General features: G+C 40.5%; 4 protein-coding genes across 4 annotated transcripts; 2 read left to right on the forward strand and 2 right to left on the reverse strand.

The window, feature by feature from the left end:
- Positions 1 to 537: 537 nt before the first annotated feature.
- LOC114449055 (syndecan-2-like) lies at positions 538 to 9,135 on the reverse strand. Its single transcript, XM_028426392.1, has 5 exons — positions 8,858 to 9,135; positions 4,692 to 4,824; positions 3,583 to 3,752; positions 3,142 to 3,421; positions 538 to 3,060 (listed from the first exon to the last, which is right to left on the reverse strand). The coding sequence occupies exons 1-5, from the start codon at positions 8,915 to 8,917 to the stop codon at positions 2,897 to 2,899; spliced, it is 807 nt and encodes a 268-aa protein (XP_028282193.1). The 5' UTR covers positions 8,918 to 9,135; the 3' UTR covers positions 538 to 2,896.
- Positions 9,136 to 9,943: 808 nt separating this feature from the next.
- mrs2 (magnesium transporter MRS2) lies at positions 9,944 to 16,209 on the reverse strand. The gene is made up of 12 exons (XM_028426389.1): positions 15,288 to 16,209; positions 15,027 to 15,091; positions 14,847 to 14,883; positions 14,438 to 14,550; positions 13,045 to 13,206; positions 12,800 to 12,930; positions 12,335 to 12,451; positions 11,959 to 12,028; positions 11,635 to 11,717; positions 11,398 to 11,515; positions 11,129 to 11,242; positions 9,944 to 11,023 (listed from the first exon to the last, which is right to left on the reverse strand). Exons 1-12 carry the CDS (start codon positions 15,673 to 15,675, stop codon positions 10,964 to 10,966), a joined length of 1,458 nt encoding a protein of 485 aa, XP_028282190.1. The 5' UTR covers positions 15,676 to 16,209; the 3' UTR covers positions 9,944 to 10,963.
- A 454-nt stretch (positions 16,210 to 16,663) lies between these two features.
- On the forward strand, positions 16,664 to 20,148 carry LOC114449051 (cleft lip and palate transmembrane protein 1-like protein). The gene is made up of 17 exons (XM_028426388.1): positions 16,664 to 16,974; positions 17,206 to 17,297; positions 17,399 to 17,567; positions 17,648 to 17,775; positions 17,954 to 18,032; positions 18,105 to 18,222; positions 18,306 to 18,400; positions 18,479 to 18,563; positions 18,666 to 18,766; positions 18,849 to 18,908; positions 18,996 to 19,046; positions 19,119 to 19,201; positions 19,288 to 19,322; positions 19,440 to 19,495; positions 19,618 to 19,662; positions 19,751 to 19,884; positions 19,994 to 20,148. Exons 1-17 carry the CDS (start codon positions 16,774 to 16,776, stop codon positions 20,058 to 20,060), a joined length of 1,599 nt encoding a protein of 532 aa, XP_028282189.1. The 5' UTR covers positions 16,664 to 16,773; the 3' UTR covers positions 20,061 to 20,148.
- A 1,416-nt stretch (positions 20,149 to 21,564) lies between these two features.
- On the forward strand, positions 21,565 to 25,216 carry LOC114448766 (prostate stem cell antigen-like). The gene is made up of 3 exons (XM_028425933.1): positions 21,565 to 21,675; positions 23,957 to 24,073; positions 24,226 to 25,216. Exons 1-3 carry the CDS (start codon positions 21,633 to 21,635, stop codon positions 24,435 to 24,437), a joined length of 372 nt encoding a protein of 123 aa, XP_028281734.1. The 5' UTR covers positions 21,565 to 21,632; the 3' UTR covers positions 24,438 to 25,216.
- Positions 25,217 to 26,903: the final 1,687 nt, after the last annotated feature.

The following is a 26,903-nucleotide window of genomic DNA, read 5'->3' on the forward strand; positions in this document are numbered from 1 at the left end:
CTGTCTTTTACCAACCTGTCATTTGTGTTTTTCTCTCTGCATCATTAGGTCTTGGAAAACATCTGACCATTTGGCTGCTGGCGTGGTTTGACACTCTGGTTTGAGAACTTTTTTTCTTGGACCTACATTTATAAAAGGATGTTTCTTGAGGCTGGGAGGAAATGTTTTTCTGCACTACTGTGAAAACAAATGGAACAAAAGCTACAATGGAGTGCTTTTACCTGCAGCTGACCTTTCTCAGAGGGGGGAGGGAGGGAGACATTTTACATGCTCACAATGAAAAGCTCATTCACAAAAGAGAAGTGTGCAGTCAGATCTCTTTCACGAGAACATCACTTTGTCACAATCTGATTTTGAGACCACCAAAAATAATGTGGAGAATTAGTTCAACAGCGAAGTCAGAGACAGATACAAAGCAGGCATGAAAATAGGCCAAAAAGGTGTGGAAGCAGAGGGACAATGAGAGCAAAAATAGAACGTATTGTCTTACATTTATTATGACTAATCCCCTAAACAAAGTAGAAACAGCTAGTTTCGTCATTGCCACATCTTTTATTCAGCAGTGAACCTCATGAGATACACCATTTCTGAAACACAGTTCTTTATTGGCCTCATCTATGCACACATTGTCTGTCATTGTGTCATTGTTATTAATATGTTAAAGTTCATTCAATTCACATTCAATACAGAAATAAAGCTGCAATTTATCAACAGGGACCTTTTCCTTTACTGCAATCGTATTATAAATGCATTAAAAAACTGAAAATGAATTGAACCAAAGATCAAATACACTAAAATATAAATATTTTTTATTTAAAAAAGCAAAGGCACAACAAGGCTTCAACAATGACTGTACAATTCCAATTATCACTGACATATTAATCTGGATTATAGTCTCAGTTTAAATTAATATATATAAATTATAGTTTCATCAACAGACTACATAAACTCAAAAGGATCCTAGAGGAGAAAGGTTGTGTCTCACCACCTGCTGGATTGCCAGCAAGTGCATCCCGTTGTCTTAACCCTAGATGGGTCTGGTCAGGCAGAATCTTTTCTGTGACCAGCTCAGTGAACAGTTGTGGGCTCAAAGGACAAAGGGTAAGACTAATACTGTAAGAGCAATGCAATGAATGTCCTGCGAGGCACTGAGGATTCAACAGATATCAACAGTAAATCACAGTGGGTTGGTGACCAGATCTTCCTGTTTATTCCAGCCACAGTGAATAGGTAGTTATTATAGCCTAGAGGCATTTCTATAATGGCAAACAGCATTGAGAAGCCCTGACTTGTGTTACACTGCCTGATGAAGGGAATCAAAGTAAAAGAGACAAACCCTGCTACAAAGCTGGCAGCAAAAAGCGGCAATAACTGACAATATTACAATACTATAAAGAAACGCACACACTAAATTGATAGATGATAGATTGATAGATGACAATAAAATTATATTCTGAAATTTTGTGCAGTGAGGCCCTTTCTCACTGTGTGTATTAACCACTGATCTCAGCCATGCTGGTAGCAAAAGCTGGTTTTAAAAAGTTAACTTGACCTTTCAAAGACTTCCATAATAAGGTGCGGCCATCTTTGACACATAGACGTTCCATATATCCTTACTAAAATAAAATATACTTTATAGGGTAACATGCTATCAAAGGGGAATATCACCCTGTTGTCATTGCTGTCAACTGCCTCCTAGCCCTCCCATACTTTTTTTGGTTAGCTAAGGTAAAGACTGAAAACTGAAAAAAATCTCACATGGAGAGTACCTAAAAAATCTCATTACAGAAAGTTAAATAGACTGTATTTGAACTCTCTTACCCTGCTGTAAAAACTCTACTGTAGGCTGCCACTGTCCCTTTAACCTCAACCTCTTTATTATAGCTGTATGCAGTGGACAGGACGTTGTAGAGGAATGTGCTTTGGCTGTCATCAGAAAGCATTGGTCACTTCCATGGTTTCTAAATTATAGTCATTAGCTTTGGCTGTACCTGTCCCACATACGTGCAGCACTCAGTCAGCAAATTAAAAAAACTCCTGAAATTATTACGAATGTTAAAAAAGATGCATGCTTGAGGGGCCTTCAGCAAGGCTTCCAATGTATGAAGACAAGGAAATAAACAGAACTCTAATTAAAATGGAAATATAATCTCTAAACATATAAACACCATTAAAAGCTACTAAAAAAACTTCCCAAAAGACATTAAAGCATGTTTATATTTGGTCAGATTTATCATCAATCAAATGAGCATTTGTACCTGCAGAGTAACAAAGTTTCCACCAACACTGGGTAGCATATAAAAAGACATACTCATTCACAAAAAAAACAAAAAAATACTCATTCAGCAGAGAACGCCTACAGAAATGTAACAGACAAGCAGATAAAGGGAAAAGGTATCCACTCCTGAAGGCCGTTTTTAACACTAATCTATATGTGGTACCATTTTATTAAGTATTGAAAATCTGTTGAAAAGAATCTTATCCATCTCTCTCTGAGCTTTTTTGGAGCCCAGTGTGGTTCAGCTTTAAGATGTAATATTGGTCTTAAGGCACACTGTTATGAAAAATTCAAGTCTACGACCAGCACTAGAACAGCTGTGATCCAAAGAAAAGATTCCATTCCTACAATTTAGAATGTGTACTTATGGCTCCTGCCCCAGCATGAAATCACAGGAATGCATTGAGAAAGTCCAAGTGTGTTTTTTATGACACCTTCTTCAAAAACACAGAACATCGAGTAAAGAAACATGAAAGGATGACGGAGGAATCATGTACGTAGCGCCGGAGTAGAGCAGAGGTGTCGGTTTTCAAACTTCATTGACAGGAATTATCTTCAGCTGTTTATAGATCCATTTTCAGTCCTGACTGGCACTCTTGATTGTCCCTAATGGTGAGTTCAGGCATAGAACTCCTTGGTAGGTGCTTTGTGATAGGCTGTTGTAGAAAGCTTGGTGTCTCCCAGGTCGTAGCTACCTTCGTCCTTTTTCTTCATGCGGTAGGCGAGGAGGAGGAGGAGAAACACGGCACAGAGGAATCCGACTACTCCACATGCTATCACAGCTGCAGAAGGCACAAAGAATTATTAGAAACAAATGAGACTCATCAAGCTAAGTGCTAACAATAGTGGGAATCTGTTCTTACCTGCCAGCACATCTGTCCTCTCCCAAAGGTTCTCAGAGGTTACTTGCTCATGAGAGTCATATAGTCTTCCGTTGCGGCCAACTTTGACCAGAATTTCATTATCAATTTGATTGATCACGGTTTCATCTTTGTGTGGTGTAACATCCCCCTCATCCAGACTGTTGTCCTTGTCGGTTACACCGGTGTCCATGATGAGATCAGGTGTAGCATTTTCAGAGAAAGGCGTGCTGGTGGTGGACGTGAAATGCACGCTGTCATTTGTTGACTCATCCTCTGATAACTGGAAGAACAGAATATATAACGTGGTTTGAAATATATTTAACATGAAGGGAGGCTTTCTGTTGCACACAGCAGAAGAAACCAATAAAAGAAATCCCTGGAAGTGTACTTATCCAAATATTTAAAACTGTATACAGGATATCACAGATTTTCTAACTTTACCGTGTACGGTGCCTCGCTGTCCTCCACTGTGGTTTCTGGATATTGGCTGCCTGCCACTGTGGTTGGTGGGTTGTGAGGAGAGTCTGCTGTTGGCTGTGGCTGAAGCGGCAGAATTTCTTTGGAGACATTGGGGAACCTGAGAATCTCCTCCTTATATGTGTCACCAATAACTGAGAAAGAGGGGGAAATGGCCTCCATGAAGCAGATAAGACTTTAGAGTAATTTTAAACAGAGCACTATGCTCACTGACTAATTCTGAGCAACTTCAGGAACAAGTTAATGTGTGAGTTTTGTAACAGCCAGGAATTTACACAACCACAATTAATGTTGAAATTACAGTGAATGTTCCAGTACATCATTCATTGTAGGCATACAGGTGAGTCATTTATAGGCAGGGAAGGAATTGTTTGACTGTGGTTATCCATAAAATCTCACCTGGTTCACTCCACATCACCTCAGGACAAACATCTGGCACATTGTGAGTGCTTCTGTGTCTGAATGTAAAAGCATGTGTGCCTGCTCATGTGTCTACATGTGTGACCAGGTGGAGGTATTGATGTCTGTTATTCACTGTTAAAAGTTCTCTCTGATAACCAACAAAACAAAAACAAAACCATTTATGTCAACATTCTTTTTGAAAAATACAATTTGTATGTTTTAGGCTATATTAACCAAACCTGGTCTGAAAATACATTTCCCCTTGGGGATCAATAAGTATCTATCTATCTATTATGCAATATTGAGTTTTACTATAATCATTCACATTCACGTTTTAAAAGCCATTTCAACAAAACGTCATTGATATCCATTCTTAAAACACACATTTAGATGTCAAAACACAGTTCTTTTCATTCAGTGTTCAATTTAAGGTGGCTGTGTGGGAGAGCAGCTGCACATGACACTTGAATCAGGTTGTGGGTGGCCAGGTTGGTGACAGATGGGTTGAAATTGTATCTAGTGTTTGGATTGTTTATGTTTCAACAACTTGTGTGACATCAGACACTACACGATACTTCTCCCAGGAAAAAAAACACAAAACTGGGGCCAGGATACAGCTTTAAAATGTCACAGAAAATAAAAAAAAATAAAAAACAAGTTATTCTGTTTACCATAATCTCCAGATCCAGAACCTGATCCATCATCTTCACCATCTTCATCATCTATAGGGAGGTCACCAGATATATGGCCCTCTATGTACAGGTCATCTGCAGCAGAAGGGGGCGACTGTGAGAGGACAAAGAGCTGTAGGAGAGAAAAAGGAAAACACAGACGTCATTATTGTAAAAAGAGAAAAAAAGCAGAGGGAGAGACTCAGATACGCACAGATTCACACTTGCAGAATTCCTCACAGTAATTGAAAACATGTGAATGTCTCTGCTGCTTTGGAGTAAGACAATACCTCTCACTACCAATGATGTATGCTGGCTAAATATGCCAGAGTTGTGCGCTGCTGTCTGAGAGTGTGTATTGTATCCATACCACAGTGTGTACAATAAATGGGAGCTCGTTTCATTTCATGTGTCGTGGCAGTAATTTGTGATACTTCACAGAGCCAGACAGCAGAGATCTAAGTGCATTTGAGAGGAGGAGGAAAGAGATAAAGCAGCTTCAAAAGACGGCACAGACACACACAAGACTGATTCATATATAAGATTGCAGCTTAAGGAAAACCTCCTGCCAACCCCAACACTACACAAAGGAGTGTGATAAAAAGCAAAGATCTACTCGTCTCTTTATCTAAAGCCTAGTCAGACAGAAGTTAGAACAAATGGCTGTGGAAAACTAGAAAGCACATGATTCAAAGACAGAAACTTGATAATGACTCTCAAAGTCAAAAAGAGGGGAAGATGAGGCTCAAACATATGTCGGTGTAAAGACAGAGACACACACTCACAGACATGGATGAATATGGCCCATTGAGACCTGAAGTATGTCTGGTATGTATACTATGCTTCCACTAACACAGGTGCTGAGAGAGGGAGAAAGGACAGACCCTGAAGAAAAGAAGGGAAGGAGGGAGAGACGGGGACAGTTCTGTGTTCTTCTCATAAAACAGGTGCTGAAGGCAGAGATGTGTGATGAGGTGTACCGTTCAGTTTGACTTTTTCCATTCTTGAGTGCAACTTGATCATTAATACAGAAAATTAAACCATGAAACAAGATGGCATGAAAGAACATGAACAACAAACTGATCCAAAAGGTCCAACAGGCACAAAACAGTCCAACATCAGAAGTTACATGGATATATGAGATTTCTTCATTTATTCTGAGAAACTTTACTAAAAAAAACAGTTTCCATCATGGCATAATGGGAGTCTGTGTGTCCTAGTTCAGATGTTGCAACCATAACTATGGACAACATTATGAGAGAAGCCAGATGTTGTGATGAAACAAGCCAAACAGAGAACCATCCATTTTGAAGAGACAGCAGAATCTCATACTAAAGCTGACTAAAATAGCAGAAGAGGCTCATACATTCTTCCTGTCTTCAGCGTAGGAATTACAAAAGCAGATGCTCGCACACAGGCTGTAGCTGCTGTAGACATAATGTCAACAACCATCATGCAGATGATGGTTTTGAGCTTCAATTTACTGACAAACTCACAGTCTGGACATTACTTGAATGTGCTGAGAGAGAGAGAGAGAGAGCAGTTCATGCTCAGGTCTGTACTGACTGAACTGCCCCAGCGACTCGGGGCATACAAACCACGTACGGTAAATGTCCGGGTGTGACCTGAAGGTAAACTGATGGATTGCCAAATAGACCACTTCCTCCACATACATTTAGTCTAAATAAATCCCTCTTGTACATGGACACATGGCACGAGGCTGAAGTCTCCATTCATCATCTCATATCAGTGAGTATGACAATAAGGAAGATGTATGCACAAAACATTCACAAACGTACTATATAAGGAGGGCTAATATATATTGTCAGCCCAACCTGCCTGCATTGGGGTTTACTGGAAGACGTGACTCAGTACACACATCTGGAAAACATACGTATGTACGTGCAGCCTGTATATAAATATCTTCTATCCCTGTGCTTTGTCATGGTGAAGATAATTTATTGGAAACAGGCTGATCACAGAGCTACAAACTTCAAGATTCACTGGGGAAGGTTTTTTTGGGAGGGTGCATTATTAAATATAGTAGCAATCAACAGCACTATATTTTGTGTGTCCACTGGACTGACAGTTAAATATTTCCCCAATGAGCTGTAAGTCAGGTCAAGAGCGAGGTTGTGTAACAACTTTAAGCACACAGCAGACCTGTCATCATCATCATGAAGATAGCTGCGGTACAGAACGTTGTGTTGAAGGGAGTGTATGTTTGACTAAGGCTCTTAGTCATAAATATTGCACCCCCATTAAAACGTGTTTTGTTGTTTAAGAGCAGCTGTAGTCTTGTAAGACAAAGATTATTTGAGACTAGGAGAAACAGAACATTTTTGTCAAAACTACATGAGTGTTATGATTCCCTAAACATGTAATACTAACACCCAGAAAGTGACATAGTTTCTACTTTTGTCTCACACACACGGACGATATTAGAAACTGACATCTGACTCCAAATGAACAGTCCCTGTGGTGTTCTCTGTCAGCTGTGATCAGTAATAGAAAACTAACAACATGCGGTGACGATTGTTGGCTGGCCTAACTCTGCCTTTAACAACTTTTTTTTCAGGTCTGGTCATAGCCTACATACTTGACAACAGTGTGAACACCCCTCAAGGGTATGCTGAGATTGAAAGGCAGACAACAAAGAAATAGCCTGGCGGCCAATCACATGTGTTCAGTCCTCCCTTCACCACACAGCAGCAGTGATGTGACTCATTCAAAATTAACTGAGAGCACATGAACCCTGTTTACCAATTCTCCATATCAAGTAGTGTCAACCTACAGCTTTTGTTACATAATCACTCTATCACGAGCTTTTTACTTTATCTTTCCATCATTTTTGTACGTGAGGAGGCGTCACCCTCTTCCTCCTCTTCTGCCTGCTGCGGCTGAATGGAAAACTGCGTGTGTCCCACACAGTTTGATGCTTGCCTGGACTAGCCCAGAGGGACTCACTGTGAGTCATCCATCCAGAAAATGACACAACTACGGCTCAAAAAAGTGCCTCTTTCAACATTCATCCTTCAGATATGAGCAACAGGACTTGTAATTGTACAGCCACATTCAAGAGATAGAGACAGTTTGAATACATGATGCAGCCCATCGTACCCAGCAATTTAGGACTGGATCTGTGTATTACTGCCATGAAGTAAAACAAGTAAAAAGTTATTTTGTGTGAGCACAACTCACAGTGCCCCAAGGGCCATGAAATAAATGACAAACAGTACTCGTTTCCTCTGCGTTGCTGTCCTCGGCTCCTTCTGTCCCCTTTAGTCAAGCTTTCTGTTCAGTTGCTGCTACAAATACCCACCAGGACCGTGTCATGTTTCAGCTCTCTCCCTTTCACAATATACAGTCCATAAATCTTAAATAATATGCATTCTAGAGAGGTGCTGAAGTTCCCTGGCTCTCATTTGGGATTTTTACAGTCAATAAATCATGGATCCAGGATATTTTTTCACACTTGTGACAATGAACAGAGTTCTGCTTTATCTGCATGTCACTTCCAGGTGTTTTCCAGCTTTACAACACACACACATACAACACATGCAGACAAAACGAGGAGGGGAAAAAGAGATTTTCTAGTTTTCAGTTCAGACCGTCTAGGATTTGGGCTTCTGAGAATATTCTAGCCTGACTTGACTATTCATTATTTTCTGATTTGATTTCCTGAATTTCTCTGTGTGGGTGAGAAATTCAGGCCAGGTCTATGTGTAAGCTGTGAGTTGGAGGCTGAGCAGACTTTGGTCCTGTCTGTGTGAACCTGACACCAAATGGACGCCTGAACTCGGCTTCAATACCCAGTCTATAGCCTGTTTTATTGTAAATACTTCTAAGAGAAACTTTGTTCAGAATTAAAAAAACAGAAACTCATTTTCATGTTGATGACCAGCTTGTGGTAAAACACATAAGGGCAATGTAGCAGCAAAGTAAACATAGTGAACATGACACGACACTAAAAAGCGCGGAATAAACCAATGATGTGATAAGGTTAGACTGTGGTAAAAGGAACTAAATTGATTTATTCTTAACGTCTTTTCCTAAATAGAATAAACAAACAAACAAAAACAAAGTCGTCGTGTTAATCAAAACTGCTGTCTTACATTAACGTACACTCCTTCAAACGTAGTCTAAAACCAAAAAAAGTTACTTACGTTTTCACTGATAAACCCAGTCGCAAAACCGACGATGAACAACAACCACAGATTCTTCATCTTCCAAAGATCAAACGGCGGTTACAAAGCAAATATGTGAAGAGTAAGTTGAAAACTCGTTAAAGCGGATGATGTAAAGAGTCGTTAGAACGCTGGTATCTCTTCTTGTTGCCGCTGTTGGGTTTGTTTTTCGACTACTTCAGTTAAATCTCAGCACTTTTCCCGGACGGCTCGTCGTGACTGTGATAAAGAGTTGGGACTCAGAAGTTGTTTGGACTGGGCAGCGTGGCCCCAAGGTGACGTCAGCACGCCGTGACGTTCATTGAAGAAGGTAGGCAGTGAGCGGGGGGGCGTTGCTCCACGCGCACACACACGTACACGTGTTTCCATCACTTAAGAGGAAATTAACGAACAACGTAAGAAAACGTTGTGGACACAGTTTTAATGATAAGTTAGTTTGGCTCGATCAATGACAGACTGAGGTGTGATATGACCATCCTTTTACTGTAGGCTGACATCTTGAGATTGTCACGACACCGTAAAAATATAAACACTAATGTGCTACTTTATGGACGTGTGAAGATAAAGTGATCTGTGGGTGGTTCCTGCCCGAGTCTCACATGACTGAAAGGCTCATTAACAATCTAATGCTAATGAGCCTGAGCCATGAGTTCAGAGCTGAGAAAAACATCACTAAACAGAAGGGGAGGAGACAACACTTGTCAGCCACTTGCACTTACTGTGCAATGCTAAAGTCAACTCCTCAGGAAACTTCATCTTCACACTCTGATCTATGAGAGCTTTTGTTTTACTGACTTTATCCTCTCAACGGGCAGAGCAGTGATTGCCCTGTAGATATGACTCCCTCTAGTGGACGATGGAAGTTACAACAATCTTGCATTTTATTTACAAAACATGATGCATGTTCTGACATCAAGACAAAAATATAAAAACTAATGTCAGCTGCTGGGAAATTAGGGTGTGGCTTGAAACAATGTACAGTGTCACATTAAATTAGATTTAGCTCAGTCGGATAAGACAAGAAAAATACAAAGAACAGGGAAAAACAAACAATTTGAATGAGCATAGGTTTTAAGGATTTTAATTTTTATAGCTACTGGCAAAGACGCCTTCAAAGAAGTGAATACATTTGGAATAAACGTATTGTGGATCTAGTTGCGGTGATTTATGTTTCTGGGGCCTGTTGTTCAGGGTGAAAAGCACCCCATGAATGAACATGTTGAAGAACATGGACTTTTTTTTTTATTTTTAGTCATCAAGTATAACAAACAGGAAAAAACACACTTTACTGTAAGGCAGTGGTTTGCTTTTTTTCTTGCAGTTCAAACTTGCTTGCTCATCACCTATATGTCTGACAGTTTTGCCCAGCTCAACCAAAACAGTATAAATCACACAATTACAGAAATTTAAATATATTACCTTCACTGTCCTGTTAATTGATCTGATTTATTTGGTCACTTAAATAAAGCCTAGGTGCAGATCTCCTACAGATCTCTGCACTCAACACTGTGTAGACAAAGACATTATTAAATCTTAACAAATCTAACAGTAACATTAACTTGAGAGTGGCGACAGAGTGAATTTATAATAACTGAATTAGTTCAAGGTACACCTTTGGTGAGCAGTTTTTACAATTTACAGTTGACTAACAATAGTACTTGTTTGTCACTGCTTTTAACGACTTTACAATCACACCAAATCCTTCTTTTCCAGGGCAAGGACTTTATGTTTACTTTGCTTTAACAGAAAAAGCAGGTTGTCCATGTTCAACATGTAAGTCAACATGGTTGTCATGTTACTTTGGTTCTGTTTCAAGCCCATTCATAGGCTTGTTTCAGTCACTGCATTTCACCCACACATTCAGCTGCTGCTCTGAGAGCAGCAATGTGTGAGCAACACTCTGCACCCACTTGTTCCATCCACATGGACACACACACACACACAACGTAATTAGAAAAACAAATCATCTAAGAAAACAGAAAAACAAAAATATGATTGTGACACATAAAACACACAAGAGGCAAGACATGAGGTGAAACTTTCCAGCTGCAGATTCTGAGGCATTTTATGAGTGCAGGTCGAACATCATCTTACTCCGGCCTTGGCATCCACTGCTTTCATGTTTCTCTTCCAAACTGGAGGGATCTGTATCAGACACAGAGGAAATGATCTTAAAACACTGATTCCTGTGAACTCAACCCTAAAGGAACACTCTGTTCTATATCTTGGTTGTATGTCTGTTTGTATTACTGCTGGGGGAACTGAAGGCTCAAGATGTCGACCCAGAAATGACAACAGCCGTCTCCAAATCAGCCCGCTGCCCAAGAACATGAAGCCTGTTACCAGCCAGAAAGCACGAGGGTCCTGGTGACAAACACACACACGCAAGTAGAAATAAACCAAAGATGCATTGACCACATTAGATAAGGAAAAATAAAAGTTCTGCCATGTTTAAAAAGTTGTGATATTATGATATGATAGGTATGATATTCATCATTATTCACAGCAAACTGCCTCACATCTTCAAAAGCTGTCGTCAAGTTCATTCCAAAGGCGACTCCTATCAGGCCGAATAATGTGAGGGAGAAGGAGCCCATCGTCAGCTGCAGATTCAGACGCATCATCACGTTCCGATGGCTGGGGTAAAACAGTCAGCACGGGTAGAATCAACAAGTCATTTTGTCTTTAGACACCTTAAAATATGTTAGAGAATTTCTCTGAATCTGAAGCCAAACACAAATGTATACACGCTGTACCTGTCCAGATTGATAAAGATGACACTCTCAGAGTCGTCTATCAGACCTTTCAGCTCTCTGGCCTTGTTCCCAAGCTCCTCAGCCTGTATGGAGAAATTCACAGTCACAATCAATATCTCAGTGATTGGCCTTTATGTGCACACATCACATTTCTTTTGATACAAACAAACTAAAAAACAGAGGCAAATGGACAAATGATAAAAGGGTGTTTGGTGAGCTTCAATGAATGTACTTTTATAAAAACAAGTAAAAAGTATGTTACAATCATCTTTATTTGTATTATTTCTATTTATTTGAGAAAACTATGAATGAAAGTAGCTCTACCTGCATATAGTAGTTCTCCAGTAACAGTTCCATCTCCTCAGCATGGTCAATACCCAAGTTGCTCTCCTCACTAAAAGGCAGACACACACTGATAAGAGTGTTTAGATGCATGTTTGAATGTCAAAGTTAATGTCACCCACTAAGAATAGTTACTTGATGAGTCTAGTTTGTAGTTGGATTATTAAGAAGGTTTAGCAGGGTCAAATAAACACAAAAGACTTTCCACATAGCAAGGGTTGGTGGGAGACCAACACCATCTATTGTTTCTGGAATGTTTTAGTGCTGTTATCTCCAAATAGATATTTCTGTAGCTTCTAACTTTGCATGGGAAATTACTTTTGTAGAAATCATGTACTGAAGTGTTTGAGTAACATACAATACTCTTGGGTCGGTCCACTTTGTGAGACAGAGTTCTTCAATAATCTCATCCTCATCCAAGATCTTCAGCAAGGAGTCCTTAAAGACTTTTACATCTGTCTCCAACTCTGATAAGCTGCCAGAGAAAGAGACAAAAGTAAATGTGAGAATATACTGATGTGTAAACACAGCCATGTTATAAGATGATCCATGTGAGGCATAATTCATAAAAATGAAATCCAATCAAAGCTGAGGATCTATCTTAAATAAAACGATTAGATTAAAAAAAAACAGTCCACAGATGCTGACCCAGTTCTTCTCAACCATAATAAAGAAAATGTTAAATGTGGATGGCTGGATACTGCACAACCAGAGAATACAAGACTGCATTTGACGGAGCTCATAAAAATGCCTAGTCACACACCAGTGAAGCACTCTGAACTGAGACAAAGCTTGTGCAAGCATAAACATCTGCTTGCTATACCTTTTGCTGTTCTGCAGAAGTATATGTAGTTTAGTTCTATCAGCAGAAAGAATCTTAGGATCAACGAGGGACTCCAATGTGTCCATTATTACTGGTTCCACGTCATTCAGCCGGGTTTGTAGAGAGTTTACCTGTCGACACAAGGACACAAACACATGTTGCTTTGCTGAAAAACAGAGTTTCACACATGTCCTAAACTTTGGGGTTTTATGTAGGTTTAGACTCTTTTCTCTTATCAGTCTCACTTTGTGCTGCAGGATGGCCTCTAGTGCTCTGAACTCGAAGGGCAGTGAGTGAGTCTGCGATGCCAGCTGAGGGGCGAGCTCCAGCACTAACCAGCGTTCCAGACCCAGTCCACGAAAGTCCAACACCAAAAGGGACTGCGGGGTCAAGATGGCTTTCAAAGCCTGCAGAGACAGAGGGGAAAGGGGTGCATTCTTAAACACACTTAAACATGTACTCTGATACCAAGATTAAATGCAACTACTTTAAGAAATCAGGTTGTTCAATAGCCTTTTAGAATGTGTTACTATATGCACAATGTGTTTTATATAGCCATGAAGGCATTTCAAAGACTGTAACAAAAGTTGGCTCTGATCTGTAAATATTTGCTGGGAGTGATACCCCAGAATTATTGCACCAATCAGCATCACTGATCAGATTGTGCATTCTGGGTCTAAAGCAGTGTTTAGAGTTGGCTCTTCTCTAACTGAGGTTTGTCTGTGTGTAACAGCTGGTAGAGGAAGATAACACATAACACCGCTATATCACTGAAAGCTTCTAATACTTCAGGTAATGTATTAACAAGGTTCGTCTTTTTTTTCCTGAAAATAATTAAATTGCAGATCCAGAGATGTGGTGTTAAACAAAAACATACGTTTGTGCAAGAGAATGTGCTTAAGATTGCCCCACTTAAATTATTTAGCTTTCCTTATAATTTGCTGTAATAATTTTGCAAGTATATGACATTTCATGTCCAATGGACACATGACTATTGTCTTAAGACTGATCTGAAAGGATGTCTGAGAAACTGATCTTCCTGCTGGTGACTTCTTTCTGCAGCATAGAGCCAACAAATGCAAAAACTCTTTTTATTCATTTTTTCTCCATTTGAGGCCAGGTTTGAGGCCTGTCCTTTCTTCTAGCTATTACCATGCCAAAAGACCAGTCTCTCAGAGAGCTGACTATGGACACCAGCAATCTTCCACCAGGAGTCAACATCACATTCAGTCACAAAACAGGTCAAGTCCTCATTAGCCCTTGTACAAAAAAACAAATTTTCATTGCAATCCTACTTCCATTTAGGTGTCTGTGGAAACCAAACAATGTCCCAGTAACAGCCAAAACCAGAAAGAGAATGGGCCCTGGCCTGTCTGCATCACACCCCGAGGGATTTCAGTGAGCATGAAGTTAGACATAACTTTGAAGTGTAAGTCCACAGATGCATGCTAACAGTAAACATACACTGGAAAAACCTGTCCTGTGAAAAAAATGCCAATTGCATGCATGGCATCATCCCATAAAAGTGTTGTCTAAACATGTCTAAAACTAAAGCTTTTGTTGCTCTGCTAACATTTTGCCCATAGATCCCACTCATGTGGTGTAAATGTGTGGTTATAGGAAAGAAAGAGAACATACCGCCATTCGTATGATAATACAGTTGTTTCTAGCAGTGAGGCTGGTGCTGTGCTGAAAGCGAAGGTCTCTGGCTTGAAGACTTAACTCCTGGCACAGCTCTGTTTTCTTCTTTTCTATAGAGAAGCAGAGTCAATGTGTAATAATACAGACATCACACAATTGTATATATTTCTGACTTATTTTAGACAGAGCTATACACTAAAAAGAAGATGCATATTTTCTACTTTCAGCACTACAAACAGGTACAGGACATATCACATATAGAACATAAGGGAGATGATTACACAACAGAGTGCTGGTGTATAATAACATTATCTAAATCTGTGCGGCTGAAAGTGTATTTTTAAAAAAATATACCCTAATTTTCCTCTTCAAATTAAAACAACAATCTTTTATTTCTGAACCTTACCAAATGACGTCACATTTCCCTCTTGGTCAAACTTCATCTGTGAAAAAAAATAAAAAAATCACTGTCACACACGTCTGATGTCACAGTCTGCAACAGTTCATTAAAAAAAATCATCATATCGACAAATAACAGCAGCAGCTAGAAGTGTTTCGTGACCACTGAAGTTGGTGTATTACTTACCACTACAAATGTTGGAGGCACACTAGAAATAGGGGTGTCTGTAATTATTGTGCGGATAAAGGACACTATTGAAAGAAGACAGAGAGAAAAATTACACATCATGTGTCTCCACCATGATTCAGCTGCAACACAGCCCTTATACAGCAACAGCACAATGAGATAGACTGTATACCATATGGAGTGCTGTAAAATGTTATAAGGCATCACTACAACTGCACAATGTAACATTTGAAAATAAACTTTACTTTCTTGTAATCTTACCGGGCCATGATGCACTTCCTTGCAACAGGTTCTTTCTTACCACTGCACTCAGAGAACTTCTTGGCCGACATGTTGACACAGGCAGCTTTTGTCTGAAGACTGAATCTGGACTATCATTGCTGTAGATTTTGCTGAATAATCCCAGTTTTCTACTCCAAATTGGCACAGTACATTTGTGTGGATAGAGCACTGTACGTGCACTACACATGTTGAGGGTTTGAGTACCACCGAGTTTTGAGGAAAAAGGACTAACAGAACTAAAAAGGCGCTTTGGATCCAAGTTCACAACAAAGGGTATCCTGGTGCAGCTCACAGAGCCAGCCTGCAGCAGCCTGTGTAGTTTGATCTCCATACCACAACAACACACAGCCTTCACACTGACTGCCATGCTGGTTTTGGAGAGCAGATGTTCACCTTGGCAAAGAGGTCATAAAAAAGACAGCAGCGGGGACTGGAAGAAGAGGAGGACCAGAAAGCAAGCTTCAGTCTCCATAAGCAGAAAAAGAGCTTTAAAAATTAAAAGCCATTTCATCAATGATTTTTCGGCGTCCTGGAGTTTTTAGCAAGTGAGCAGCAAATTAAACGCAAATATTACTTGAAGTAACTTCTTATAGTGTACAGGTTGCTTCAACCCAGCTAATGTTAGCTGGTTTTACAACTTTTATCACTGTTGTGAAGAGCGTCTGTTATGCTATTAGCTTTAGCTGCTAGTATAACCAAACTATTTTGCTCAGACTATTCATTATAAATTCGTGGTGACAGTAACCGAAGGCACAACTAACATTACTCGAATGCCTGTCGCTGACTACAACACGTCCTGAATCAACACTTAATGCTGCATTTCAGGTCAAAAGACACAGTTTCGTTAGGTAGCATGATGGAAAGAACTAGCAAACAGGAGGACAGCGACAAGAGCACCGACTTTGCCGGACCACAATGCATCGCGACCGAAGATCGTCTATGCTAAAGTCAACCACTCGGACGACAACGCTTAAATTATTATTTAGATACACTGTTTTTTTTTACATTAGTATAATATTTGACATTAACTTTGTAAAGTGCTAAGGTTTGGCCGAACCTAATGATTATATTATACATTTATCATATAAGTTATAAGCAATGAATGTGTTGCAAAGTAGTAGTGTGCATAACAGTAATAATTGTTTAGTCAATTAAATGACATGTGTCTACCGATAATTATAATATTGTATACTTCGCATAAAAAGCTGCACGAAACTACTTTAATTAATAATATATAAAATAATTATTGTGTGTGGGCTCTGGTGTGGGCGCAGCCGCGGAGGCTGTCAGCATCAGCATCCCTCTGCTGGATGCAGATAACCGGAAGGATTGTGTGGCAGGGAGGAAGCGTGAGGATTGTATTGTTTGATGCTGTATCCGAATATAGCTACACAGCTTTATTCTTAAACAAGACCGCTCCCGATTTTTATTCTGCTATCTGTACTTTCTGTATCCATAGGCTGGTATGTTTCCGTCTTGTTACTCCAAACCCGCGGACAGCGGCAGTAAGAGGAGCTCCATCGCTAAGCTGCTGCTCGGCGTGTTTGTGGTTTACATGCTGCATACCGCCTGGTTGCTGTACGGCTTCCTCAACACCAAACCCTGCGATGGAGGCAGGGGGGAGCACTGCATCACCTCCTACCTGACAGCAAGACCCAGCCTGCAGGTCTGCACAGGTTTACAGACCCCAACGTTTTTATATTTGTTTAAATGCTTATGTTGCTGACTCCCCATGTAGAGCAACCATAGTACTGTTTGTGTGATTGATATCTCTGAGTGGAGACTGATCTGAGCAACAATCTCCTCAGCAGTTGTTTAATGGTGAAAATAATAACAGTTTTTGAGCAGTCTTCTTTTTTCATCCACTTATTTTCTAACTATTTTGTTTTTTTCTCAGCTGAGTGTCTTTACCTGCCTCGTGCCGGACAACAGCCCACTTGACCTGGCTGTAAAAATAGACCCATTTGATCCTTACTCTAGATTTGCAAGGTGTGTCTGACATGTTAATATATCTACTTATACAGTAACATTATAGACTATGTCCATCAGAGAGCAAAGACACTGATGAACATCTCTCACTCCCTCTCCAGGCAGGTGAATGTCTCTCTGCCAGAGAAGACTCGTGCGAATGGCACTCTGTATGCAGTCGTTTATGTTCACAGAGCTGGTGTTTCACCTCTGGAGGACAGTAAAGAAGTCCACTATGCAGCCCAGCTCACCACTTACATCACTCCTCTCCACACAGAGGACATGCAGAAGGTAACTGTCAAGGCGCATCATATTTCAACCAACGCATCACTTTTACAGCCTGCAGATAAATTATTTTGTGGTTCCATCAGAGGCCAGGTCTCAGACTTGAGAATCCCGTGTCCTACTGGAGACCTCACCTTTCAATTACTATAATGTCAGAGGACTTCACCTTCAGCAAGGCAGGGCTTCCAAGTGATGTGCGCCGCTTCATGAGAGTGTAAGTCACATGAAGCTTTGGAGGTCAAAATCAAAGTGCTGCTGACAGCTGCTTTACTGCAGACGGTGCTTTTTGTTCCCAGATTATCTTATTTCGTCACATTTATTGAATGATAACAGGAAAAACATCCTATGACTTGGGACTGTTTATTAACCTTTCCTCTCGCCCCTGCTGACAGCTCTCAGGAAGGCAGACAGATGATCTACCTCCCTCTGCTGCTGGTGAATGAGCTCAGCTTCAGAGTTAGAGACCTCATGGTAGGAGGCTGTAACATCAGACACTACATTAGGCTTTAAATAAACTCGGCTAATTCATTACTCTATCCACAGGAGATCACCAGCAGCACTGCTCAGCTCCCTCTTACTGTGTCCTATGAGGGAATATCTTTGAGAGGATTCAGGTTTTGGGTCCATCTACAGGACATGGTTTATTCCCTGCGGCAGTTTGGTGAGATAATAAAACAGCAGAAACAAACACACAGCCTAAGAATGTCGTGTTTTTTGATAAAACACATATTATTGTGTTTGCAGGCTTCACGGAGGAGAACATCGATGAGATCAAAGAAACTTTAGTGGGATCCAACCTCTACGTGTTAGTGCTGACTGCAGTGATCACAGCTCTACAAGTGAGAAGATACAACACAGTCTATTCCATACAGATTTATGAAGTGCTTAAAATATATATGATTTTTATCTATTTACAGCTCATATGTGAATTTCTGGCACTTAAAAATGACATCAGCTCATGGAGAAAAAAGAAGAGCATGCTGGGAATGTCCAGGAAGTCAGGTACGGTAATCACAATCACATCAATCAATAATTATATATGTGCTGAGATAGAGTGTGGAGAAGGTTAAAGCACTACAAGTTAAGTGTCCTTCTCTTTTCTAGTTCTGTGGCGCTGCCTAGGCACTCTGCTGATTTTCCTCTATCTGCTGGAGGAGACCAGCCTGCTGGTGCTCCTTCCTGTGGGACTGGGAGCATGTGTAGAGGTACTAAGTCTCCTCAAACTAATACAAGTGACGTAAAGATGAACACAGACAGTTTTAATCTGCTCTTCTATAATCTGTTCAGGTGTGGAAAGTGTTTAAAGTGTTTAAGATCCAGCTGCACTGTAAAAGCAACAAGCTCCATGTGAGTAAGAGGTAGAGTGATGATGTCATTTGATTGGATAGAAATGTGTGGATGACGCAGGAGCTGCTGTGGTCTCTTGATGTGCAGGTCAGGAAGTTGGATGAAGAAGAGAGAAAGACAGTGGAGTATGATGCACAGGTATGTATCTGTGTCTGCTCTGTAGAGCCCTGCTGCAGGCTCTGTGTCATTTGACTTCTTTGTCTGTCACAGGCGTCCAGATACTTGTCCTACTTGGTCTATCCTCTGTGTATTAGCGGAGCTGTTTTCTCACTGGCCTACTTACGCCAGAAGAGGTGAGCTGCTGCCAGATGTTGAGTGTCCTGGTGACACAGTTCCTCTCTGGTGATTAAATTAACATTAAGTTTTATTGTTTCAACAGCTACTTTTCATGGTTGATCAACAGCCTGGTGACCGGTGAGTTTTCTTACATCCACCTTCAGTTGTAAACATGCTCACTTACAGGACTGGTTTTGTCCTGAACCCTTGTCTTTTTCTTCCCTTTCCTCACTCTCCTCCTCTTCCTCCTCTCAGGAGTATATGCCTTTGGTTTCCTGTCAATGGCCCCCCAATTCTTTATAAACTATAAGGTGGGAGTTGCAGCTACAGACAGTACAGTGTAGCCTTTTACAAATGTATTTATTTATTTACAGGTGATCTGATTCACTTATTTAATTAAATAAAAGTATAAACTTGTCTGTTTGTTCACCAGCTGAAGTCTGTCAGTCACCTGCAGGGCACAGTGTTGATGTACAGAGTGAGTATTGTTTAGTAACTGTAATCATTGTTTGTCATTTGGATCACAGACATTTATAATAAAAGATTCTCCTCTCCTCTCCTCACAGGGAGTGAACACTTTGGTTTCAGATCTGTGCTGCTGTGCCTCTTTTTTCTCCTCTTCTGCGCCTCTCTCCTCCTCTCATCAACTGTCCTGCTTCAGAGATGAGCTCCTCTTCTTCCTCTATCTCTACCAGCGAAGGTATAAAAACCCAAATTCAACTTTGTGGCTCACCATCAACACAGATGTGTATTTAAAGTTTTTTTTATAAATAACACCATCCTCCTCTTACATCTCCTGTACTCACCAGATGTTACGCCTCCAGATCCAGAAGGCGAGAGTCTGCTACACACACAAAGAAGGTGAAGACTCAGTGAAGGGAAATCAGTTTTCATTTTTCTCTGAAACTTTAAATGTCACTTTTAAACAAAAGAACAATAACTCGACAGCCTTGATGATGTGAAACAGGACACCTGTCGGTGGCACACAGCAGATACAAACTTCAGACTTCAGGCTGGTGGTGCTGCTGCTCTTTGCATGGCTTTGATGAAGCTTCCCTTTTACCGGTGGACTAATTTCTCTGCAGAATACCCCGTATATATGTTTAATGCTGAATTACCATTTCAACAGCATCACATCACCACTTCAGATGTGTCTGTGTTTGTTGGATTTATCTCGTCATGCATGAGGAACGTTCCGTTTTTTACATTATGTACATTGTGTTAAGGGCATAAGTTAGTGTTCCAGCAGTTCACAGAAGCTTAATTATGCTTATATAGAGCTTATTTAACATTGCAACATTCAATCAAATAGAAACTGTCCTCCTATTTCCACAAACACAGGCTCTGCAGGGTTGCACAACTTGAGACCAACAAGGAAAAGCACTTTTTAATTATCTTAAGGAAATAAAATCAATAAAATATCGAAGCTTCTTAGGTAATTTTCTGATGCCCCCCTCCGGCCCCTCTCACATCCTGACATTGCACTTAAATAAGGGGGTTGATTTGCTCTGATTGACCCTCGCCAGGCACCACACTATCATGCAGTGAACAGTGATATTTATGCAGACATTCCAAATACTGTAGAAATTAAAGGAGAAATATCTTATCTACATGCCATCCGGCAGGACATACATGACTTTGAAATGCAAACATACAAATGTAAATAGTTCACTTGTTTCGCAGCACTTTTAAATAAAATGAAATAATGTGAACATACTGTATGACCAGATTGAAAATGTATGTAAATGAGAACAAACCTGCTGCCAGGTGTGCAGAAGGATTGTGCATGTGTGTGAGTGTCTGTCAATAGAAAATGGTTTCTAAGCATCTTTATACTAAAAGGATAAACAAACTAATAAATATCCTCTTTCAGGTTTGACCACAGGGAAGGAATCACCAGTGTTTTCTTGAAGCATGTGACTTGGGTGTGTAATGGGCGTGTGTGTGTTTGTGCACTTCTTTGTGACCATAAGCCAGTGATTTAGCAGGCAGGTCTCACCATAGAAATTTAAAATTATATTTTTTTCTAAATTCATAACAAGTGGGATGAATATTAGGACTTTTCCTCTTGAAAAAACAAAAACTCTCCAGGGAGTCCTACCATACAGGTTGAGCTGTATTTGAGAGTCATGACATAATAGAGGCCTGAGATACAAAGAGCATGTCAGCGAGCTGAAGCTTTAAGTCACACTGTGTCTATGATTGACAGCAGATAAATAAAGGGGAAGTATCTGTGAAACCAAAGCAAGATCGAGGAATGTCCAACACACACACATACTGTAAGACAACATTTATGAGATGTGTTTGTATGCCATGCTGGCTGGTAATGTGGGCGGACCTGTTCCAGCAGCTTCGTTTAAAACAAACAGTAGGAAGCACCCAGAGCAGAGCACGACAGGTTGGACTGCAGACAGCAGCTGTTCAGGTGCTGAACACACTGTGAAGAAGATGCTGCGTGGCCTTGTGCTCCTCTTCCTCTGCTTCTCTCCAGGTAAGTAAATTAAACCGTTCGCACAGGAGGTCAAAGGTCATGGGTTTTCGAGTACGGACGAGCTACAATCTGTTCAAATTTGTGTACTCTATGGCTGCGAGGACACCAGGGAACCTGTTAATCATATGGCGTAGTATCAGTGTCCATAATCAGATACATTAGGTCATTTTCTACATTTTAAACGAATCAATCCTTCTATCACACGCAGATTTATTTCTGCCCGGCTGTGCTGCTGAAGGACAGCCTCTGTAATATCAGTACTTGCCTTTATCTTACTTAATAATTAACATGTGTGAGAGCTTTAAGCTTGTTTAAAAACCTTAATAATTATTTACACTGCAGGTTAATGCATCAACACTGGAAATGTGTAACACTTAAGTAAATTAGAACGTCTTTAAATGGATCACATTAAGGTTAGTAGCAACTAAAAAGTACATAATCAATTTTAATAATAGAGAGACATAAGTCACGTCATTCATCTTATTAAATAAGTTTCTCAAATGAAAACAACTCTGTACGTTTACCCGATATGTAAATTAGCAACCTTTGTGTCACGCTAGGCGTGCTTTCATAGTTAATAAATGAACATAATTCTGTTACGTTTTGAGCGTTAATGTGCAGTATTGTGTGCTGTCACACGTGCCTGACGGCTGGGGAGAGAGCTGTCAAACCAGACAGAACAGTTTGGACACAGAGGGCGAGGAAAGACAAGGCAAATGCAAAGCAAAGTATATTTTCCTTAAGAGCACAACACTGTGTCCTTTCCAAAACCTATAAAGCCTGGACCTAAACAGACTGATGCCACCTGGTACAGAATGAGAATGAGAAAAATGAATGATAATATCAGTGGGGTATACGCTGAATCACCAGGCATACAGCTCAGAAACAAATATCAACCACTGTCTGAGTTGGCTGTAAACGAGCCAGTATACACTGCAGTGAATAAGAAACGGGATGTAAAGAATAAAACAGAGAGGGAGATGAAGAAGAAACATCGGGCACACAAAAACAGAGAATCTATGCCAGAAGTGAAGGACAGATATATCTTGCTGCTTGGAGACGGCGCTATCAGTGACGTCAAGAATAAAAGAATCCTCACATGCAGCTATCCGAGTGCCACGGTCTCTGATATAACAGGACTTCTCCCTCAGGTCATGTCAAACCACTCAGGAGTCAAACATCATTCTGCATGTGGGTGCAGTTGATACCAAGAGCATTTCTCTAAACCTTAAGAGACACCCGAACATTGATAGGAGGATAAATAAATTCAGTCGCCTGCTTGCACTGAATACTTAGCTGTCTAAGACCTGTGAGACACATGCAGTGAAACTTCATCGATAACTTTAACCTGTTCTGGGAACGGGAGGAACTGTTCAAAGGAAGAGACCCTCATCTGAATGGATGTGGAGGCACCAGTCACTCTCTGAGGCACCAAAACGCCTCCGACCCCCCCTGGGCCCACTCTACTGCAGAGTGAACACCAGCTGCAGGGGCACAACAGCAGGACCGCTTCATTGGATCTCCCCACCTCCCTTCTTCCACTACAGCCCTGCACCTCCTCAGTTGGATCCTGCCAGATCAACACTATCCTCAACACTGCAACGTCCACCAGCATCCCCCCCAGACACCTCCTTCAAGGCCCCCAAGATGCAGTATCTCCCCTTCGTCCTCCCCCCCAAATTATGCAGCTCAGGTCACCCCACCCCACCACATTTTTAATGTATTACATATCCCAAACTTCAGACCCTCTATGCACTGTACCAGTGTGAGAGCAGAAAAATAGACTCTGATTGGGAGGAACATGGTGCACACTATGATTAATTAGGCAAGCCTGTCAAGTTCAGACAATGCTGTCATTGGGAGCAGCAGTAAACATAAAGGTTCCGTAGGTTTTCAGTCGTTTAGTCCTTCTTTAGTCAGACTGAAAATATCTAATCTGTCAGGTTTGGTTGATTTTTAGAGGCAGACAATCAGGAGCCATAAATTGTTACCTGATTTAAAATCATCCTATCATGAAACAAGTTGACAAATGAACTGCACGTTAAAACAACTGGTTCCCTCCCAGATAATTAGAATCTACACAATACATCTATATTTATACTTACACAGAAGTCTAAAACCTTACACTACTCAGAAATGTCACACCTCATGATGTTTGTTTTGCTGAAGGCCTCTGTGCTGCCTTTGAGGAACATTTTAAAAGTCATGTCCTGGCCTTCATGGCATGTATGTCATCAGACTAATCTGCCTTTACACCTTGCCTTGTTCCTAATATTTGCAGTGCTGTCACTGGAGTGTTATGTGTGCAGCTCCTCCTCCACCAATGAAGAATGCAACAAGAGCACTCAGGAGTGTCAGCAGCCCCTCGACACATGCATGACGATCGTTGACACTCTAGGTAACGATAAGTGGCATTTTTCAGGATCCCCATTTTTATACAAAAACATTTCCTTTATATTTTAAAATTATTGGTTAGAAGGGAACATTGATTCTCAAACATCAGTGCTGAGTAAAAGACACCTACTGTCTGTCTGTCTGTGTGTTGTCCAGGCATCATGAAAGCCATAGTGAAGCAGTGTGCCAGCCGGGCTACATGCAGTGGTGCTGCGTCCACCGCTTCAGTAGACTCAAACGGAAATGGAAACACCATCAACTGCTGCAGCAGCTATAATCTGTGTAACTTCAGCGGAGCCAACTCCATCCACATCCACACCACACTGCTGCTCCTGGCTGTGGGTGTTTTACTACTGCTGACACACTGATGAATGTACCAGTACTGAGGAAGCTACAGGATGCACTGCTCGTGTCTATTTTCTACATATCATGTAAATACTGTTTCACTTTGTAAATCTATCATAATGTATACAGGCTATACATATATACATACTCTCATATTTGTTATATTCACAATGATAAATGTGACGCTGCATAGATACTGCCTTATTGCCTCACTCTTTGTTCTAGCCTGAAATGTTGTGGTTATTACATTACATCATATTTCATACTTGTGGTGTGATGTAAGTCTAATTTTAGGCCCAAAGACAAGAAAAAGAATCAAAGAGAAAATAAAAACATTCAGTATTGGTCTGTTATAGTAAACCTAAAAAAGGTTATGCATTATTCATCATACATGGCCTCAAAGTGGAAATATATTCCATTTAGGATTCTAAATTGACTCAAGTCTGATTCAAAAATCAGGGTTGACGATCTGAATTTTGTAACTATCCAGACCTTTAAAAAAAAGCAGATGTGATTATCACTAGAAAAATCTGATTTGAGTTGCTTCAAACCGTTGGTCTGAAAGTAGCCAAACCTAAAGAGCTGATCAAGCATTGAACAAAATGTAGAAGGTGTGAACTTCTTGACTGTTGTTTGCAATGTTTAAAACCACCAAATCTGGTTTTTTGTCCTGTTTCATATAGAAAAACTGCAAAAGTGCAAAAACTACAAATATTCTGAACCCTATTATCTGCTGGCTGGTTTAGAACAGGGAACATTTAATGTGGCATTAAAAACAATTACAGCACATTCTCAGTAAAAGAGGACATTTTTATTACCACACATATTTAGCCTCTGTATGTGTTTTTCCAGAACAAGTCACCTCTGTGCACAAAAATGTAACAGCTTCACAAAGCTTCCCAGGAACTTTGTTTTCATGCAGGTGTCTCTGTAGTCATTGTAAAAACACACACTAACACTTCCTATGAAACGGACTACTGTAAATAAAAAGGTTGTTTAGCAAATAAACTGTACCACACTACAGTTTACCAGTTACAACTGATTTTTAAAATATGTAATTTGTTTCAAATTACTTTGATGTTTTCTCCATCATGACCTGCAGAAGCACAGATAACACTGTTTTACAGTTTGTTGTGTTGTAGGTGTTCTGACATTCACCAACTCACCTGTCTAAAAAGAAAAGATTAAAAGTTAAAAAAAGGAAAGCATCTATTGTCCCACAGCAGTCCTCAGGGTCATGTTGAATCCTCTTGTTCATTAACCACCACAGGTAAGCTGTTTTCCGATGGTCCTTCCTCCTCATCTGTGAAGCAAAGTCGAGGTCTCTTGGGGGGTCTCTTTGCTAAGGTTGGTTGTAGGAACAAAATAGGACTGTCCAACGGAAAGGTTAGGGTGCAAACACCACAGTCTCTGCTGGGCACTTTAGCCTGGGTTGCTATAATGAACATACAAAGGAGACATGTTTAATAAGCACACTAATATTTATACAATAAGAAAAAGTGTATACAGATAATTTAATACATAATATGAAGATAAGTGGAACTACGAACCTGTACTTTTGAAGGTGTTCTGCAGAGTTTTCACAGAGAGCTGCGTGCCGACTGTTCTTGTTTGTGGTTTTCCATTTTGTGTCTCTGTTTGGGATGCGACATGTCTGACGGCAAGCGATGCATTTCCACTGCTCTAAACAGTGACATACAAACAAACAACACGTTTTTGAGTGTCTGAATATGGGGGCATGTTAGCTGAGGTCTACAGATGAGCAATGCACAAGAGTTATCTAGTTTATTTTAATCAATTAATTTAATCTGTAACTGGATTCTGTTACAGTCTAAATAGGTGGTAATTAGAATACAGCAGTACTGTTTTTTAAGACACCAAAAACTTTTGCTCATATAATCAATCATTGCCATTTATTCTGCATTTAATTCATACAGGTTATCTGAGTGTTTGAATTGTTTTGGGTTTTGGGTTTTTGGGTTTTGGGTGAATTGTTTTGGGTCAATTTTGTCCACTCCCAGCACCCGTACCGTAAATGTCGGATGAAACGCGCATCGAGCTATTGGCGTGTTAGCCAGGGCCTACAGTAAATAAAGGCTGTATAAACTACAGGCTGTGATGAATATCCAGCTCCACGCGTGAACACTGTTTAGCATCGTATGGTCAAACGACAATAGTCATATTGTGGGTAAAATAGGCCCATAACGACACTGAAACCTAGTAACGTTAGCCATTAGCCAGCATAGCAAAACATGATGCACCTCCGGACATTATAAACATTGACTGAGTAAATAACAAATATCAGCTTATTAAACTGTGATTTACAGTGAGTTACTTACAGCTGGAGTTGCACCAACAGTGTACACGGAAGGGACCGCGGTCTCTGACAGCATAAGGTAGCTAGCCATTCCTGCAGTGTGCATTCCCAGGTTAACAAAGCAGTCCTCTGAAAAATGTCTGTCACAAATCCGCGAGTTCGGACAAAGACC

Source organism: Parambassis ranga, chromosome 16, assembly GCF_900634625.1.
Source record: "Parambassis ranga chromosome 16, fParRan2.1, whole genome shotgun sequence".
NCBI classification, from domain to species: domain Eukaryota; kingdom Metazoa; phylum Chordata; class Actinopteri; family Ambassidae; genus Parambassis; species Parambassis ranga.

Bases quoted from the DNA above. Each gene is read 5' to 3' on its own strand.
- LOC114449055 (XM_028426392.1), bottom strand. From the start codon at position 8,917: ATGAAGAATCTGTGGTTGTTGTTCATCGTCGGTTTTGCGACTGGGTTT. The intron at 3,753-4,691 runs GTAAACAGAATA...CCTCTTTCTCAG, and splicing joins TTCTGGATCTGGAGATTATG to TTATTGGTGACACATATAAG. The intron at 3,061-3,141 runs GTAAGAACAGAT...TGCCTTCTGCAG, and splicing joins GAGGACAGATGTGCTGGCAG to CTGTGATAGCATGTGGAGTA.
- mrs2 (XM_028426389.1), bottom strand. From the start codon at position 15,675: ATGGCAGTCAGTGTGAAGGCTGTGTGTTGTTGTGGTATGGAGATCAAA. The intron at 12,029-12,334 runs GTATGTTACTCA...TCTGCCTTTTAG, and splicing joins TGGACCGACCCAAGAGTATT to TGAGGAGAGCAACTTGGGTA. The intron at 11,718-11,958 runs GTAGAGCTACTT...TTCTCCATACAG, and splicing joins TGGAGAACTACTATATGCAG to GCTGAGGAGCTTGGGAACAA.
- LOC114449051 (XM_028426388.1), top strand. From the start codon at position 16,774: ATGTTTCCGTCTTGTTACTCCAAACCCGCGGACAGCGGCAGTAAGAGG. The intron at 16,975-17,205 runs GTCTGCACAGGT...TTTTTTTCTCAG, and splicing joins CAGCAAGACCCAGCCTGCAG to CTGAGTGTCTTTACCTGCCT. The intron at 17,776-17,953 runs GTAAGTCACATG...CCCTGCTGACAG, and splicing joins GTGCGCCGCTTCATGAGAGT to CTCTCAGGAAGGCAGACAGA.
- LOC114448766 (XM_028425933.1), top strand. From the start codon at position 21,633: ATGCTGCGTGGCCTTGTGCTCCTCTTCCTCTGCTTCTCTCCAG. The intron at 21,676-23,956 runs GTAAGTAAATTA...TAATATTTGCAG, and splicing joins CTTCCTCTGCTTCTCTCCAG to TGCTGTCACTGGAGTGTTAT. The intron at 24,074-24,225 runs GTAACGATAAGT...TGTGTTGTCCAG, and splicing joins GACGATCGTTGACACTCTAG to GCATCATGAAAGCCATAGTG.